This window comes from Phaethon aethereus (assembly GCF_964289735.1).
Source record: "Phaethon aethereus genome assembly, chromosome: 17".
Taxonomy (NCBI): Eukaryota; Metazoa; Chordata; class Aves; order Phaethontiformes; family Phaethontidae; genus Phaethon; species Phaethon aethereus.
The window spans coordinates 14,648,893-14,667,635 of NC_138593.1; the positions used below are offsets into that span (position 1 = coordinate 14,648,893).

An 18,743-nucleotide genomic window follows, 5' to 3' on the forward strand; every position below is an offset into this window, starting at 1 on the left:
CCTCTTTTTCTAATTACATGGTGATGGAATGCACGCCAACATTTCGGGGCGTGCAGCCTGCATGCTAATTTGGTGCTGGCCTCCTTTATCTGCTGCAGGTCAGCCCAGGCGGTGAAAATGGCTCTTCGGAGGCAGCAGTGTGTAGCCGATGAGCATATATCAGCAAATTGGATTGTATGAATCATTGTTTTCTGCTCGTAGACCTTTTCTACTCACTGAAACCTACACAGCTAATCTGAGTACTGGTGCTTAGAATATAAATGGCCCGTTCGCAATAAAGCCGCTAGATAGCAGCAGAAGAAACCAAAGCACTTGCTTGCACCCAGGAGAGCCTTATGCTCAAGGGACTGCTAAGTTAATGGATTCGAGCATGTCCACAGAGGTGCCCACATGGTGTTGGAGTTGGGGTTGAGGCGCTCAGCTGACCTGGAGATGTGATGTGGCTTGTCTTGCAGGCTCCTTCTGAAGCAGCTCTCCTTCCTTTAGCTTCTGGGGTGGCAGGAGAGGACAGGACACAAGTAACTACAAGGGTAACCAGGCCAGCTCCTCTGGGGAAGAGGGGCTTCTTGCTTCCCATGTGGATTCCTCTGGTCAGTAAGGAGTTGGCATTAGTGGAGCGAAAGGTCCTCCTTGGAAGGAGCAGCATGGTGTCCAGGTGCTGGTGGCTTTACGGACAAGTGCCAGGTCCTGCATTTGTCACAACAACCCCATGCAATACTACAGGCTTGGGGTGGAGTGGCTGGAGAGCTGCCTGGTAGAAAAGGACCTGGAGGTGCTGGCTGACAGCCAGCTGAACATGAGCCAGCACTGTGCCCAGGTGGCCAAGAAGGCCAACAGTGTCCTGGCCTGTATCAGAAATAGTGTGGCCAGCAGGAGAAGGGCAGGGATCGTGCCCCCGTACTGGTGAGGCCACACCTCGAATCCTGTGTTTGGTTTTGGGGCCCTCACTACAAGAAGGACATTGAAGTGCTAGAGTGTGTCCAGAGAAGGGCAACGAAGTTGGTGAGGGGTCTGGAGAACAAGTCGTACAAGGAGCGGCTGAGGGAAACCGGGGGTGTTCAGTCTGGAGAAGAGGAGGCTGAGGGGAGACCTTCTTGCTCCCTACAACTACCTGAAAGGGGGTTGTGGTGAGATGGGTGTTGGTCTCTTCTCCCAAGTAACAAGCAATAGAACAAGAGGAAATGGCCTCAAGTTGCACCAGGACTGGATATTAGGAAAAATTTCTTTACAGAGAGAGTGGTCAAACATTGGAACAGGCTTCCCAGGGAGGTGGTGGAGTCACCATCACTGGAGGTGTTCAGAAAATGTGTGGACATGGCACTTTGGGACATGGTTTAGTGGGCATGGTGGTACTGGGCTGATAGTTGGACTTGGTGGTCTTCCAACCTTAATGATTCTATGATTCTAGGTTTCACAATCTTGTGAGTTTTTGATGCATTTAGTTAACACCAGCAAGACCTGAGATCCAGGGCTTAGCTGGGCTGCTGAGAGAGGTGAGGGCACTGGCAGTGAGCAGAAGCTTATGGCTTCGCATAAGCTCTCAAATCCAGAGCACTTGTGCTCTACGTGAAAGGTTAGGCCTGGCTTGGCTGCCCTCTCCAGAGCTGGCCACCATACGGTCTCACTTGCTCTCTCCTCCCGCCCCAGGATCCACGGTTGTTAACTGGTTCCAGATAGTCCTTTTATATAGGGAATTCTTGTTAATGGAAGTCCTGAGTGGGATGCAGATCATAATGATAATTAATGAGGGGAACCTTTAATAGAAGGAAGCAGAGCTGCTAGAGCAGTGGGCGTCCCGCTTTGAGAACGCAGTTGGTGTCCAAAGAGTGGAGAAATGTGTCTTGTCGCACTTATTTCCCTTATTAATCCCAGCAGGTGGCCTGTGCAATGCTGCGAGCCCTTGCTGTAGCGTGGGTATTTATAATGCACCCATCTCTGTCGTACTGGAGTGCTTAAACTTGGTGTGTTAATTAGCCCGATGGCTCTCTTTGGGCGCTTGGCTAGCAGAGAGGCAGTTGTCAGGCACAGTCTGTCTGCACAACACTCTCAGCATCTTCTGGGGAGAGGTGGCAGGATTCTGGGGGGTTGTCTCAGCGTAGCTTGCATCTTCCCTTCCAAGAGAAGCATTTCAGACTGAGCTGGAGGGAGAGAGTTTATTGTAGTTAGGAATTGGTAGCAGTGGTCATGCTCTTTGTGACCTTCCCTATAAATGAGTGGAAGTGATGTTTCCAGCATGCTGGGTTAGATGTCTGATCAGAAGTAGCAGCTATCCATGTCCTTCAAGCTCCTGCCTTGCAGTGTGTCTATATTTGATAGTTTGAAGATGCCCTCAGGCTGCCCTTAAGCCCAGTCTTGTCGTCAGTTCAACATGCCATAAGAAACTCTAGGCGTAGCTGAAGCTCTTGGGACCCCACTTGTCTGAGTCTGCCCTGAGAGTCAACGTAGGAGGGTGCTGTCTGGGGACATCATCACCTGCAGGCAGCTTGTGGGGCAGCGCTGTGGGTAACAGCCTGATCAGAGGATAGGGGATTGTCTGAGGAACGGCTGTCTTCAGGGGAGCAGAGCACATCAGGTCACCCCCATTTAGTGAAGTTCCCCGTGTTGATAAGCAGAGAGGAGGCAGCAGTGCAATCCTGTGCTCTAACCCCCACGTAGTGACCCTTCCTCATCCTACAGAAAGCCTTTCTAATGTGTGTGTCTCCTCACTTTCCCTGACCCCTTTTTCCTAGATGGAACGGCAGCGCCTGGCCCGAGAGAAGCAAATGAGAGAAGAGGCTGAGAGGACAAGGGATGAGCTGGAGAGAAGATTGATGCAGTTAAAGGAAGAGGCAACAATGGCCAACGAAGCTCTGGTAGGTCTCTGGGAGCTTGTTTCCCGAGGCACTGCAGCTGTTCCTCACTCTTTACACCGCTGAAGCGTTTTAGGAGGCACACTGTGACTGTCCTATGGCTATTCTCAAACTGCTGCTGGTGGACGGTGATCAGGAGGCTGGATGGAGTTCATTTCATCCTGCTAACCTGCTGTGGCAGGAGCACAAAGGAGGATGATTTGGGTTGGCGCCTGGGCACATCTAGGTCTTGGCTGCAGAAGGCTGCAGGCTTTGATGGAAGGGAGGGACTCTACGGGCCATGGTGGCCGTGCGGAGTGAGCAGTCCAGGGCCCGGCTCCGGGGGTTGCAAGCACATTCAGGGAGACATTCAGTGTGCCTGATGGCTTGATGTGCCTTAATTCTCAGATGAGGTCTGAAGAGACAGCAGACTTGCTGGCTGAGAAGGCTCAGATCACGGAGGAGGAGGCCAAGCTCCTGGCTCAGAAAGCAGCCGAGGCTGAACAGGAGATGCAGCGAATCAAAGCCACGGCCATCCGGACAGAGGAAGAGAAGCGGCTGATGGAACAGAAGGTGCTAGAAGCAGAGATGTTGGCGCTGAAAATGGCGGAGGAGTCGGAGAGGAGGTCAGAGGGTACAACCTTGCAGCTGCTTCTGCTTTGCTTTCCAACCCCCTTCTGACTTAGCTGAAATGGTGGCTCATGCCTTGAGTTAGTCCATCCAGCGGTTTGCCGTGAGCCCTTGGCCTCCCGTGCAGGTACAACTGCAAATGGCCCCAGGGCTCAGCTGGGTTCTTTCTCCATCTCGCTGTTTGCCACAGCTGGGCTGTCCCTGAGTGGGACATGGTACTGGTAGTGGTGGCCCTGATCTTTCCCTGGATGGGAGCTGGACACCCTTCTCTGAAGCTTTCTTTGGGAGAGATACTGTGGTGAAAGCAGCAGGGAAGGGGGCCGTCAGCTGGTGAGGGAGAAGGTGCCATGGTCCCTGGCACTCTGCCTTCCACGCCTCTCACGCCCTGGCAGCAGCAGCAGAAGTCAGCTCTACTTTTGGGTGATCTCTGCAAACACCCACTGCATTCCCCAAAGTACTTGACAACATCAATAACGCTTGGTTTGTTTTATTTATTTCTGGATGGTAGGTCTACATTCCCTATTCTCTCTTTATTCCTTTATTTACCTCTCAGTTGTTTTAGTTCTCCTTACCAGTTGTGAGGTCTCTGTTTCAGGTTAGCCCTGAGGTTCCCTTAGCTCCTGCAGTCCTTGCTTCTTGTTAAAACTGGTGTTTCCATCCTCTTGACACCAGAGCCCAGGTCCCACAGTGCATTTGGTAGTGAGCAAGTAAAAGATCATTCTTGTTTCCTTCCAACTGATTACTCCTTTCCCTGTGAGAGCTTGCTCGGTGTCAGCCCTTCTGCTTGGACGAACGCTGCCCTTGTCTATCTCTTCTTGCCTTGGTCTCTATCTTGCGAAGTCTCCACTCAAATTTCAGTCCGGCAGAGAAAGTGTCCTTCCCTCCTTAGCTTCCTCCTTGTGCGGGGCCCTTGAGCCTCAAGGGTAAATACTAGTTCTAGAATTGTTAGACCCCGCGAGTAGGCAAAGCTTTGCAACCTTGGGTGCTTTTTCCTTTTTGAATGCAGTAAGTAATCGTTAGTAGAGGCTTACTTATCAGAAAACTGCCTCTCCTGGTGTAAGTCCAAGCTTAACTTCTGAAATTGTTCTCCCCATTCTGGCATCTTGGCACGCTTGTCCCGCCCTTAGCCTTGCTCGTTGATGCTCACGCAGAGCCCGTGTCAGAGCTGCCCTTCTATGGCTTGATTTTTGGGCTAATTAAAATGTCCCACCTATCAATGGTTCTGGCATTTCCCTTGCTCAGATGATTTCTTAGTTTAGGGCTTTTTGCGGGACAAATCTCAATCTGTTCCACACCTACACTGTAATCCTGCTTCTCCATCTTCTCATTCCTCTCAACTTCAATCTGATGTTTGCCATTTGCTATTTTTCTTTGTAGGGCGAAGGAGGCTGATCAGCTAAAGCAAGACCTTCAGGAGGCTCGCGAGTCTGAGCGGAGAGCAAAGCAGAAGCTTTTGGAGATCACCAGCAAGTCGTCCTACACAGTAAGAGCAATCTGTGTTGTAGTTCCCAGTTCCCAGCCCCTAAATGTGCCCTCCTCTGTAGCCTGGAGGAGTCTCGTCTCTCCATCCCGTTGGCGGAGGGGTGTGAGCTGTCTCATCGCATTGCTTAGCAGCTGTTCAGAAACCCTCAGCAGCCCTTGCCCTTTTCATCCAGGCACCTCATCCAGCAGAAGATGACTTTGCTCTCTTTTTTTTTTTTTTTTTTCCCCCCCACACCCCACCAATCCTGCCTCATGCTACAAGAGCAAGTGAGCTGCTGGTGAAATCAGAGGCAGCAAATTTTAAACCAGTTTAACAAATGTGTCAGAGCTGTGCTTTGCTAGCCCGTGTGGAGTGTACGAGCTCAGCAACAGCCTTTAAAATAGGGTTAGATGCTTAGAAATGGAGGATGTCCTTGTTAGGTAGGATAAACATTGTTTGCAACCTGTAAATTCATTCTTTGGGCATAAACTGGTCACTGTGCATCTATGTGCTGGAAAAAAACTTCCTTGAAGGGAGATTATTCCATAATTGCCCATTAAGAGGATTTCACACCTTCCTCTGAAGCATCTGGTCCCGGTTGCTGCTGGGGACTGAAACGCCAGACTGAATGACCATTGTTCCGATCTGTCTGGCAGTTCTTTTCCTCAACTTCTCTAATCGTGCTTCAGGGCCTGCAAAACCCATCAAGTGCTCCCCTGCCCGCAGCTCACACCTGCCGCGCCTGCCGGTTCGGCTGCCTGGCTGTCCTGAGGGGTGAAGAGCTCAACAGCTTCAGGATAGACTCAACAGACGTACGTGGGAGTTACAGACCTATCTAGCACTGAAGTTTTAATTTGTACCTGCAGGCTCCTTCCCCACTCCTCTGCAAACTTTTGAAGAGGGCTTGAGATGAAGTAACTTTTCATCCTGATTCTTGGAAGTTCCCCGCAAAAATGTTCAGAAGCCTTTAAAAATGGCAGTGATGGAAAACAGTCAGGTGCTATGAGCCCTGAGACACTCAGTCAAGTGCTAGCTACCTCAGTGCTTTATAGAACAGCTTTGGAGGGCTCCTTGTTTTACAAGCGCTAGGTTTCTGGGATCCACCAGTTCTTTAATTCTAGTCTAACTTACGCACAGGGTGGAGTGTCCTCACTGAAGCTCTGCTGCGTCAGTGTTGATGTTTGGGCAATTTTTATGCGTCCGCGTTCCCTCGCATTGCTGTGTCCACCCTCAGTCAAATGGGCAGAACCCCAGCTAGCGAGCCCTTCTGCATGAATCCCTGTGCCTGCGCTGGTGAGCAGCCGCGTGGCTGCGTTCCTGCCTGCGGAGTTGAAGCCTCCTTAGTGGGAATGTTGTAGGATTGCGCGGAGCTTGGCTCCACCCCTCCGGCTGCATCTGCCTGGAGGCAATCCATGCAGAACTGCCTCATCCGGACACGTGGTGCTGCGTCCTCTCCCTTCCCTAAAGTGCTTTGGCCTTCCTCACGTGCCTGCGGATGCCAGGAGGGAAGGGGACATGCTTTTTTCCTCCCCAGTTAGGTGGCAGGGTCCCCTCACGCAGCTGCCGCTCCTCCTGCCCTTCTTGTAGCCCTGGGAGGAACGTCACATCGCACGGACTCGACGGCTGTTGTTTTCCAAGGTCAGGAGGATGCCAGTGTGACCGTTGTGCCCATATCCAGGCCCACCTTGCTGGGCTCTTCCATCCCCTGTTAGGCCTGCCTTGCTTCTCCCTTCCCCTGTGGCCTCTCTCATCGCTCTGCTGCCTGCACGTTTGCGGGCAGACAAGTGAGATGTGCCGAGATCCTGTTCCTGCGCGCCACTTCAAAGAGCTGGATTCGTGTGAGCCTTCCTCCCCGGCAAGCGCAGCCCAAGGGAGGGAACGAGCCCAGGGTGGCCTGAGGGATGAAGCAGTTTTGAAAGCTGCTGTTGGGAGGCTCGTGTCCCTCAGGTGAATGGCAGCTTTGCCAAATGGTGCAGGATTCCAGCTCCTCTCATTCTTAATGAGGGCGTAAGCTGAGCTTGTTCTTGTCTGTGGTCCCAGGACTTGTGCTGTGTCTTCCCCCGGCACTGAGAGATAGGCAGGACTTCCCTCTGGGGGAGCAAGAGCAGGAGAGGAAGGGGAGAGTGGATGGACGTGTTGCAGAAAAGGCAAGATACAGTTAATTTTATTTTTTTGGTAACTTTCCAGTCTCACGTCCTGGTTCTTTAAAGCTTGTTTCAGTGTCTTTTTAGTCCTTGAAGCCCAAGCTGCTTTTGTGATGGGACTGGTAGGTGATGCATGAGAAGAACGATGTGAATCTGAGTCTCAGGCCGTCAGGGCTGGGAGAACAATTCATTCTTTACTGGCTTGGCAACGGCTCTTTGCCTCCTTCATTGCCCTTCAGGTACCACTTGTGGCGACACTAAAAGCAGTCATCTCTTCTCTGATCCTCTTGAAGTAGCTGTCTTGGGCTTGCCCAAATTCTCGACTAAAGGCCGAGGCAGCAACAGGAGGAGCTCTCCCTGCGGGGAAAGCCTCATGACATGACGTGCTCTCTGCTTCCTTGGTATCGCCTGTCTCGCCCGCTCTGTGCTCCAGAGGGATGACCACTGTCAGCGTGGTGCTTGCCTCTGCGAACCGCAGGAAATTGCTTTAATGCAGCAACAGGATTATGCAGCTTGTTCCGGGTGAGGAAGCACGTAAGTGGGGGGAAAAAAGTCTGTGTCCCCTTTATCACCCCATGTCCCAGTGACACCCCGTGTCCCCTGGATTAAAAATCTCTGCACCTTCTGCAAGACGTGCCCAGGATTACTGCAAATGGCAGGGAAGTGCTTTGCTCCAGATACTAAGCCTGTGCCTTTGAAAGCCCTCAGCATGCTCTGTCTTTGCTCTTTTCTTACTCTTCCTCACTGCTGCTGCTCTCTGACCTCTCCATCATTTTTTTTCATCGCTTCATGAAAGAGCAGCGCTGAAGACAGGCGAGGAAGTGGCTGTAGTAACCCTGACAAATTGGCATCTGGACTTAATGATTGCAGCAACTGAAATTCCTGCTCAACTGTTACTGCTGTTGTTTGGTTTGTGGGGTTTTTTTTAACACAAGAAGCTTGTGCTGAAAAAAATTGCTAAAGGTTGTTTGAAGGCCAGCAGGCTGGTTCTGATGATCCTTGCACAGCAGAGATCGTAGAACCTCGCGTGGGAGGGGCTTTGCGAACCCCTGCGTGCCTTACAGGGAAGGGACTTGAATGTCAATGTGATGCAAGTATTTAAATCAGTTAAGTGCTTTGGCAGACCTGTCCCCTTTCCTTCGAGACTGGAATTAGGTACTCAGCTGTCCCTTTCAGCGCCTGCTCCAGAATTAATGTGACTGTTCTTGCACTAGCAGAGGGAAGTAAGAAATTTGGTTTCCTTGTCATGTGAGTCTAACTTAGCTGTAATGCTCTAGCCAGGCCAAGCAATGCGGTTTCGGGTGCCGCCTTGTTTATGCTTATACGAGGTGTTTGCGTTCCAGCTTTACCTCTGCAGGGTAAATGAAATGTCGTCCCTCTCAGGTTTGTCCAGCCGACGAGCGAGTGGGGGACGAGCCCTGGCTGTTTGTGAATTCCAGGCTGGTGGTGAGGGAAGAGGCAGGTTATTGTGCAGAGTAAATCTGTCACCACCCTGGCGCTAGCGGTTCTTATTGAAGCAGAGCTAGCTGCAAACAATCCCTGGAGTATCCCAAACAGAAGAAACGAGGGAAAGAAATAACCAGTTAAAGCTCAAGATCTCGTTCGTTGGGGTAGGTACCCTAGAACCATCCCACCAGCTTTTGCTGCTGCCATCCCCCAGTCCAGGCTGGTTTGGGCACTTTGTTTTCATTTCAGGAATCCCTTAAAGCAAGGAGCATCTAGCAGGGAGGTGGGTGACCTTTTGGATGCTGGGCTGGATTTCTCCTATCCAAAATGAGGGCTAAGCACGCTGGCAGCAGTTCTGACTCAGACCCACGCGCGCAGCCTGCCGCCTGAAGCCGCTGTGCCATCCTTGACGTGTGCCGCTGCTTGCTGCCTCATCTAACGTATTGCAAGAGCAGAGCGATGATTTGAGTCAGGATGCTTTTCCTCTACTGGTAATGAGCCCATTTATTAGAGGTGTGGCAGAATTTTTGGCTGAGAGAAGGGTCATTTTTTTAGGGAAAGATACAATCTGAGGGCCTGGCAGTGTGTGTCAGCAGGGGATATCACAGCATCTTGCAGGAGGAAGACAGTCCCAAACCCTTGCTCAGGTGTGATTTGAGTGATTCCCTGCTTATCTCTGCGTTTCCAACTGAATCTAGCAGTGGTTCCTAAACACTTGGAACTGCAGATTACTGCGAAGATAAAAATGTATTGGTACATCTCCGTGGACCTTACTGAAATTGTATCCCAAGTTAACCCTCGGGGTTATGTTGTTCTTTGCTCATGCTGTGGGGAGCAGTGGAGTGCGGGACTCTGCTGTCACACAGCGTCTGATGTTGCCCCGGTTCACAACTTGCACTTTTTAAATTTGATTTAATGTTAAATAGCTGCCAGATGTCTCCCAAGAGGCAGCTTCTGTCCGGCATTGTTTTAAGTGGCACAGCAGTGATAAAGCCTAGATTTTACAAAGTTTTGTCAATAGATTCTGAAGGCAGGTGGTGTTTTGTCTCCTCTTTACTACCACAAAGAGTGGGGTCCCAGAGCAGCAATAGCTCTGAATTGAAGAGCGAACTGGGAATGGAGCAAGAGGCTCTTCAGGCTGATCAGGTGCTTGGGACGCTGGGCTTGTTTGCTGCTCGGTTTCTGCAGCGCCTTGGAGCGCTTGCCATCTTCCGTCTTAAAAGATCACCGTCTGAAAAAGAGCCTCGTAATCTGCTCTCCAAAAAGGTTGAGGCTGGTTCAGACAATTGGGGTTGTGGGCTGTGTTGCATCAGGAATACACGTGCCCCTTCCCTCTCCCCACACAAGTGATGAGATCTTCCAGTTCAGTGCCTCTGCAAGGTCGAATACCCCCAACTCCAAGAAGAGTGTGCTGTTACCCGTGTGAGTAACAGATCGGGACCTTAGTAAGTAGCACCTTGTCCTGCGTGCTAAGGTGTTGCTCTGATTTTACCTCTGTGTTACAGAACGTTTGCTGTAGGGACACTTGTGTGTGGCCAGAAGTGATTCATTTGTACTCCTTCCTTTTAGCAATCCATGAACTCAAGTACGACAGCACTGCCTACCGACCTGCCAAGCTTCAACCTCATCAGCGAGAGCTTGTCTTTTGACTTCAAGGATACGGACATGAAGCGCCTTTCGATGGAAATCGAGAAAGAGAAGTATGTGGCACGCATCCAGCCCGGGCCAGGGCTGGGGTTTGCGCCTCGGTTGCAGCAGGAGGAATTGCAGCAGGGCTGAACATGACTTTTCCCTTCCAGCAGCGACGTGAGGTGAAAGGGGGAGAAGTCTTTTGGGAATTCGCATTTACCAGGTCACCAGTAGCTCTGCCCAGAGTGTGATGTAGCTGCTGGCTGACCGTTCCTCTGGGTGCCACAGACGCATCCCTGCTGCCTGCTTAAAGGCGAGTTTAAGTGCGCTGAGCCCTGCACCAGTCGGTTCCTCTCCGTTTGGTTAACCTGGCTTTTGTTTAGGCTTGAATTGTCCGTGTTGGCAGAAAGAGTTAGCAGCAGCCTGACTGCTGGTGCACTCAACTATTGCAGGCTGGCGCTGGTGCATTTGCAGCGGGTCCAGGGAATGTAAAGATAGCTGGAGTCTGTGCTAAGGTCCCACCTTAGGGCTTTAACCACTTTTTCTTGGAATCTGTGTCATGTTTATATATAAAAAGTGTGCGCAAGCAAGTTTGGATGTGATTATGAGCTTTGATCTTGTGTTTTCCTGAGGGTGTAAGTGTAGCCTTCAAAATTACAAATTTAGCAGAAATCAAAGCAGATCAGATTTTAATCTCTGTAGCAATAATGTGCTTTGTTCATTGACTGGGTAGTAGATCAAAGCTAGAAGGGCTCTGCCATAGCGCTCCGGCCAAAACTTCCTGGGGCTGGAACGAAATGGCCCTGGATCCCAGAGGGTGGTTTATTTTGCCCTCTGCTCGGTACCCTCTCCCGTGTATGAAATAACAGACCACTATGCTAGGGACAGAGGTTAAAACCTTTTCCTAAAGCCAGAAAGAAAAAGATAGAAGCCGAAAATAACAGGATAATTCCTGGTTCTGTACCCAGGTTGCTAACTAGGTCATCCTACTCTCCGAAAGCAGGAAGAGCTTCTGCCAAATGCCGAAAGCAATAGCATGCTTTCACTGACTTCTCCGGGACTGTTCTCCTTCCTTGGGTGCTGAGATAAGCCCCGCTTGCAGATTTTGGCACTCTGAAAAGGCTCTGGTACTGCTGGTACTTTGACCTGGGTCTTGGTGTTTAATCACAAGTACAAGGTGGGCATGGTGTGATTTTTTTTTTTTTTCTCCAGTCAATGCTTCATCGTGGAAGGCAGTTAGGGCCAGGTCCTGAGAATGGCTGGGGTTTTGGATTGTTTTTTTCTTTCTTTTTTGGGGACACTTTTCTCTCTTCCAGGGATTCTGTGTGTCTAAAAGATACCTGATATTTTGGGGGCAGAGCTTGCTCCCACACGATTTACAAGCTAAATCCCTCTAAAACATGAGAAGTCGGTACATCAGGGTCCTTCCTTCCTGGAAGGATTCGTGCCTTTGAGTTTGTGAGCTGGGTTTGAGAGGGGGAGCAGTGCAGTAGAGCAGTGCTGCTTAAACCACTATCTTGTAGACGGAAACTGCGTAATATTAACCTATGTCATGGTGCAGCTTCACAGGGAAATGGGAAGATTTACAAATATCATCCAGCAGCTCTTGCTTGGCTTTATATTTTTTATAGTAACATAACTTACAGTTTTGTTCTTGGGTCAGCTCTTTGGGTTCTCTTTTTAATAAGGAACAAATCATTGCTCGGAGTGGTTTACTGTGTGCTGTAAACTAATGTCAGTTCCATGCACTAGAAATGATCAAGATAAGGTTTTTCTGTTATAATTCTGTTATCGGCTGCTGTGGTATCATGTCAACCACGTGCAGCTGGCCAGTACTAACCCAGGGCTTTTTTGTGTGTGCTAGGGTAGAGTACATGGAGAAAAGCAAGCACCTGCAGGAGCAGCTGAACGAGCTGAAGACAGAAATCGAGGCACTGAAGCTAAAGGAGAGGGAGACAGCTCTGGATATATTGCACAACGAGAATGCCAGCCGAGGCAACAGCAAGCACAACACTATTAAAAAGGTATCGGAGGGCTCCAGTTTGTATCTCGCCTGATGAAATCCTTTAAAAACAACAAAATAACCCTTCCGTTTGGTTTAGCTTTTGCACAAGTTGTTATAATAAAATTGTTTGATCTAGGCTTTCTTCCCCGGCTGCTTGGCTTTGAACCAGGGTGCAGAGAATTTCAGCTTTGGGTGGCTCCTGGTTTATTTTTGCCACAACCGACCCTTGTCTTTTCAGCGCTGTGGGAAGGGACACAAAGGTCTGGAGGTTTGAATGTCTTGCTGAACCTTAACAAAAGCTGTTCAGAGATGCTGTTAGAAGGGTTCTGCTACCCTAGTGACCCCGGGAACAGGAGAAGCCTTACCTGTCTATAGAAACCATTCCCTACAGGCATTGCAAGGAAGCAGCCTTGAGCTTGGCTGGTGAATAATAAGGGCAAAAATACTCCTGACTTATGGGCTTTCAAGTAGAAAAAGCCAAAAACCTCATCCTCTCTCTCAATCTGTTCTCGAGTAACCTGTAGTGCAGCTTCAAATACTAACAGCAAAATCTTTCGCTAGCAGGGTTTCTGGGAGGTGTCTGCTCCCTGTGCTGTGGACCCTGGAACCACCTGCCTCTAGAAATGCAGTTGAGATGAATAACTTAGCCAAAAAGTTGGGATGGCTGGGTGTGCTAGCCCAGGAGTCACACCTGGAAGGTCACAGCAAAGCCCATTCTTTATTTTTACATCCAGTCCTTTTGCTTTTGCTTAGTAGCTCAGTTGTTCTCCCAGCTGGGCTCAGTGTAACAAGGAGCTTGGGGCCATAACGAGTACGGTGGGATGTCGTGGTCAGCCCCACGCACCTGCAAAGGTTTTTACCCTGCAAAGCTTTTACCCAGGTGGCTTTCTGCTAGCAGCTGTCCTTGCGAAGGATTCAGAAATCTATGTTGGCATGGGCTGCAGGTTGTGGTAACAGCTTCAGGTTTTAAAAACAAATCCTTCTCTCTATACTACTCTCTGCTGAGAGTTACATCTGGAAGGATTTGAAAGTACCAGCTCATGCCGACTTTCATGGCTGGGAGTTTATGATCACTGAATTGGGGCAGGAGAATGAATCTAACAGGTCTCACTTCCTGGTTTCTCTGTGCTAGCCCTGAGCTGTTCGGGTTCTGTCCCACCAGAGTGGAGAATACAAAAATCTTCACAGACTTTTTTGTCATTGTAGAGTCTGAAGACATTTCTGGTCCCGGTAGGTTTTGTCTCCCTGTTTAGAGTCCTCGGTTTAAACAGAAAATGCTAAATTTTCACTTCTGACAGAAATGAGTTCATAGGGAGCTGATGGTCCCATTTGTCTCACTTAAAGAAGGTGGCTGGGCAAGCATTTCGACGTCTGGCAGGGCTCAGCGCCGTAATTGGGACTGTGTGGTCAGTCTTCGTTCCTTTGAACCTGGAGTCTTGTCCTGTCCCCTCCCTTCAGGAGGGGACCGAGGCTGCCCGGCTCCTGCATCTCAGCCGGAGGAGCAAAGGTTTTTAAATAATAGTCTATTTGTGGAACACATTCAAATAAAATTACAGTCTGCTTTTGTTTGTGCCACCAGGAGGGCTTTTGTCTTTGCAGTTGTTGATGGAAAGGAAAAGGCAAGACTCTGGAAATGGGATAGCAGTTTAGCAACACTTAAATAATACAAACCCTGTGCCCCACCTGGAAGTCGCTGATCACTTCAGTGCTCCAGGCAAACTGCACAGATTGCACAAATGACCTGACATTACTCTTATCACAGAGGATTTTTTTTGTTGTTCGTTTTATTTTGCTGGTTTAGCCTCAAGCCCAGGGCAGAAGACCTATCTGCATTTGAGACTTCAAAGTAGGTTATTCCAAGGTACTCTGCGTGGGGTGATGGGATCACTGGCTGTAATACTAACCCGTGCATGAGCTTGCCTGCGATATGCACCGCTCTAGCCAGCTCCCGTTGCTGCCACCCCTGCAACGCTCCTTACACGCTGGGGCGCGGTGCCGGTGAGACACCGCCCGTCCCCGCGGTGGACCCGTGCAGCATGTCGCAGGTAGCCGCCCTGCCCGGCTCTCGCTCCCTTGGTAGCGTTCATGGTCTCTCAGCACTCATTTTTGCACCTGATCCTCCGTGCTGGGAAGCGTCTTTCTTGGCAGAAGTTGAGTTGGCAACATCAGTGGGGGGTGCAGGCATAGATGCTTAAATAATTAAACATGCCTATTTTTGCTGCGGTGCCAGTGGCTGGGAATCTATTGGAGGTGCAGGGTGGCCTTTGAAGATTTCTTTAATGAAGTAAACCGGGACCTTCCCCCTTGTTTGCTGCAGAAAGAAATTCAGAATTAAAAAAAAAACAACCAAACAAACAACAAACAAACCGACCCCATCAATTCTTTGCTGCCAAAACTGTCTAACAGGTTAAAAATGCACACCTCTGTCTTGGAGCAGAGCAGCACGTGGACACGTTACCAGGGTCTGCCTGTTTGAGATGTATCACAGGAACGTAAAGCGGGGGGTTGAGGACAGCCGGTGGCTGCAGAGCTCTTGGGCAAGGCTGCGCTGAGGATGGTGCAGGGAGACTGAGCTGGAGGTAGCGCTGATGGTCGCCATCGCACCTGGGGACATGGGCTGTCAGAGCTGCTCTCCTTCCTGCCTGCGATGCCTCTGCCTGTCCCCTGCCTCTTTCGGCGCGCCGGTGACTCCTGCTCTGTTAACGCCACGTCTCTTCTTTCCAGAGCCTGTTTCCTCTGAGGGTTTGCCCTCGGTCCACAGGCTGTGTGTGTACAGAGCATCGACTCCCTCCTTCGGGAGGATGATTTTGGGGAAGCTTTTTTGCTCTTTCCTCGACTGTGGTTCTTGCTCAACCCCCTGAGCGTGCGAGTTTTGAGTAGGTAGCGCTAAGGGAAGAAGCAGTAGGGCTGCTGCGGTAGCAGCGCTCGTGAAACCCAGGGGCAAGCGCCTTTTGGAAAAGGCTTTTGCTACAAGTTACTGCGAGGGCTTGCACAGCCCTGCCTGCGTGGCGGGCACGGACAGCCGACCGTGGAGCAATTTCTCAGCACCTCTAGAGCGCTATAGCGAAGGCAGGAGGATGCTGTAGGTGCAGACTTCTCCCTGGCTTGGTGCCCAGAAGCGATGAGCGCAGGTTTGTGCCGTTTTTGAATGGACCAGCCCTTTCAGGGCTGCAGGCAGTGCTGTAAATCATGCAAGTCAGGGTTTTGTGCTGGCTGGCTGCTGCCAGCTGCTCTCCAGGGGCTGCGGGTATTCCCAAGACAGGCTGCTCTCATTCTTAGTCTCTTCCCCAAGGAAATGCTTAAAACAAGGGGCAACTGCAGGCCTGGCCCACCTTAGGGGAGGTGTTGTATGTCTCTCTGGGGCAGGCTGGCCGTGGTTGAAACCTGCTGTGCTGTCCTACTGGCTTGAGGAACTCAGTGGCAGGTGAAATTGGGGCGAAATCTACTTGTGGCCGCAGCACGAGGAGGTGAAATGAAGCCCTGGCAATTTGTGAAAAGACTAATCCAGCAGCTGGGAGAGATTCGGTCCCTGGGAGGAGCCCCCGTAATTAAACCAGAGGCACAGCAAGTGCTGTGGTGTGACCTCTGGGTTTTGTTGCCTGCCTTTGAAGACGCCTGCTAAGTTTTTCATGTTTAATTACGTGGTTAACATGCTAATCCTTCTTTATGGGCTCTGTGGGCACAGCACAAGTACCTCATCTGGAAACTGATTTCCCTTCTCCGTAGCATGCTCTGCCGCGGGCTGGCGCTGCCAACTCCAGCTGGCTTGGCTTCGGGAGTGTTTGCCGCTGAGGCTGTGGTACAAGGTGAAAAAACCCACTTCTTCCTCGCATCCTCCCATGTAGAAAGGCTCCCAGGCCAGGCTGCTGCTCTAAAACACCATTGGGACGTTCACTCCGGTTGCTTTCTTCTTGCACAGTCATGCTTATTTACTGGGATTTAAGCCCTTTGAAGTATCCAGGCAAGGAGCAAATCTCCACGCCTGTTCCCAGACAAGCGGCTTTGTCCTTGAGCAGAGCTCTGGTCCTTCAACAGGCAGGCTTGGCCTTTCCCTGCCAGGCTCTCGCGGGACTCTCAGCTTTTTCTTGGATGCAGCATTTCTCTGGGGCTCGGGCGCTCTTGGTGCCTGCAGGGACTGGTGCAGACGCCGGTGGTGGGGTGAGCTGTTGCTGATGGCAGTCGACTGCTCCTCTCCTGGTTGCGGTGCAGCATTTCCCTCAACTTGGGTAATGCAGGATTTTTTCCCTATCCTTGAGGCATTTGGGGTTTAGATAAGCTACTTCAAATCTGCTTATTTATCACCTGTAGACTAGTCGGGGCTTTCTTGTGTTGCTGCATCCATGGTAGAACATGACTGTTCCTGGCCCAACATCTTCTCATTCGGGTTTAGGCAATGAGCAGCTCCTGGCTGCCAAGCACGGAGGGGCCTGCAGTGGACTTCTGCAGGCTTGTCTTCACTCCTCTCACCTTCAAGATGAAGGCTGTGGTCTGTCCTCTACAGCAGTGTGAGGACACTGGTGAGTTAGCGATGGGCACTGCCATCTGAGTCCCTCGTGATGCAGGTGCGAAGCTGCTGTGCCACCACCAAAGGTCATGAGGCTACTTAATCATCTGGACAGGCTGGAGGTTTTCAGGAGGCTGTGCTGGGGCGGACACCTTCTGTCTGCCTGCTTTCCAGCTGTGCCTGGCTAGCGTCTTGCTGGGGATCGCTGAACCGTGTCCCTCGAGGACTTCAACAAATCTTGTGGGGTCTCTGTCATCTCCTGGGGACTCCTGTCCTTGCCTCTCCCCTTCTGGGACCGGCAGACTCCCCTGCATGAAATGGGTCTGCTTTGTTCCACTGGTTTGCTGGGAAGATGGAGAACCATGGCCAGTTTGGGGACGGAGGATGTTATTGTGCCTCTGGAGCTTCATCCGGCGGAGGGAGGGGACCAGCAAAAGAAATACTTCTGCTCTGGGAAGGGCAGGAGCCTGGGTGGCACGGAGCAGGCTCAGCTACACACAGGTGGGCCCATCCTTTCCTGTGGGTCCTGCGACAGCCCGGACACGGATGAGGTGCTCTTTAGTCTCCTGCAGAGCTGCAGCATTGCTGTGGCATCACTGTATAATCCGCTCCCAGGAGGAGAGGAGAGGGCTGCCTGCTGCAGAGCGGGCACGCGACCAGCGAGGGACTTCCCGGGAGGAGCAGCACTGGCGTTTCCCGTCCCCTCGGGAGCTGCGAGGGAAGAGAGGAAAGAGGAGCGAGATGCTGGCTCCTCGCCCTGCCTGGCACGCGGCTGGGATGCAGGCGAGAGCCGGGAGATACCTGGTGAGCAGAGCAGCTCTGGACACCTCTAGATGCACGTTTTCCCGGTGCAGGAGGAGATGGAGGTGAATCCCACGTGGGTCTTGCCCACGCATCCCCGTGTGTGCGAGGCCGTGTCCCTCCTAGGTTCATTTTCTTTCTGCCCCGCTTCTCCTTGGAGCTGGGAAGTGAAACTCCCTGGCAGCTAAACTGGGACACGGCAGCCTCCTTTCCTTGTTTACAAGGAGTGAAAGGAAACTAGGAAACGTCAGGCTTATCAGCTATTTTTGTGGCAGCCTTTGAAAAGCGTTTCCTTCAAATGGAGCGTCATCTTCTCTCTTTTAAACGCGCTCATCAAAGCACTGGAGGCCGGGGGAGAAGTTGTGCATAGAAGAGAATAAATGGCAGCGTGGGAGTAAGAGAGAAACGGCGAGGTGGGGGCTGGAAAAGGGGATGGGGAGGGAAAAACAGGAAGGTTTTGGTTTCAAAAGTAAACGTGGGAATTGAAAGGTCCAGCTGGCCGGTGGGCACTGGGAAATGGGCAGGGATGGAGAAGGACGTTCAGGCGAGCAGGGAGGGGAATAAAGAGGGTTTACTGTATGCAGCGCCGGGTGCTGATTTAGCAGGGACAGTAGATCTGCCTCCCAGCAGCGGGAAGATGTCCCCGGCATCGGGTGGGGTGAGGCCGGTGCTGCTGGGGGTGGCGTGGGTCACCCTCTCCTCCAGCCTGGCCAGGCTGCAGGAGAAACAAGAAACCGGCAAGGAATGGAGACGTTTTAAACCTCTCCGCCTTCCTTGGGAGGATGGGGGGAGGCTGATGTGATTTGCAGCCCCCTTCTCCTGCCCGTGCCCCGTCTCCAGTGCGTGGGGAGGGCACTGTCTCCCGTGGGCTCGCCGTGAGCCCGAGGGGTTTCTCTCTATTCGGTTTGCCCTACCAGCAGAAGTTATGTGCCTGCAGTTATTGGGTTAGCTGCTCCAAAACGTGTTTGACTGTAAGGGACTTATTGGGTTGCTTTTGTTTGTTTGTTTTTCTTAAATCAAATCAGTCCAGCAGCCCTGGGTAAAAGCAGAGCTCAGCGGAACCCCAGCATAGGCACGCAGGGAGCGGGACTCTTCCCTTTCCCATATCTTGATTCATTTGAGCTCTGGCTGCTTAATTGCACACTCTCTCTCTCTCTAAATTTTCTTTGATGACTCTACTAGTGCATTGTGGAGCCCACCCTCCCTCCTGCAGGAAGGAGATTATCATAATACTGCTTGTAAATCAATTCCCGCCCCCCCACTGACGAGAATGTAACTCGCTCTTAATCACTCT

General features: G+C 51.3%; 1 protein-coding gene across 7 annotated transcripts in view; it reads left to right on the plus strand.

Annotated features, from left to right (window-relative positions):
- Positions 1 to 13,981, plus strand: part of NF2 (NF2, moesin-ezrin-radixin like (MERLIN) tumor suppressor) — a gene marked incomplete at both ends in the record, with an annotated part of 39,677 nt that extends 25,696 nt beyond the window's left edge. For 5 of the 7 annotated variants that reach the window (XM_082007469.1, XM_082007472.1, XM_082007470.1 and 2 more), the window contains 6 exons: positions 2,730 to 2,852; positions 3,237 to 3,454; positions 4,836 to 4,938; positions 10,080 to 10,210; positions 12,004 to 12,163; positions 13,946 to 13,981. In XM_082007469.1, coding sequence (XP_081863595.1) covers positions 2,730 to 2,852; positions 3,237 to 3,454; positions 4,836 to 4,938; positions 10,080 to 10,210; positions 12,004 to 12,163; positions 13,946 to 13,981 — 771 coding nt within the window. Of the gene's footprint in view, positions 1 to 2,729; positions 2,853 to 3,236; positions 3,455 to 4,835; positions 4,942 to 10,079; positions 10,211 to 12,003; positions 12,245 to 13,945 lie in introns of those variants that run through there. The other 2 variants (XM_082007468.1, XM_082007474.1) reach the window with 2 other exon arrangements.
- Positions 13,982 to 18,743: the final 4,762 nt, after the last annotated feature.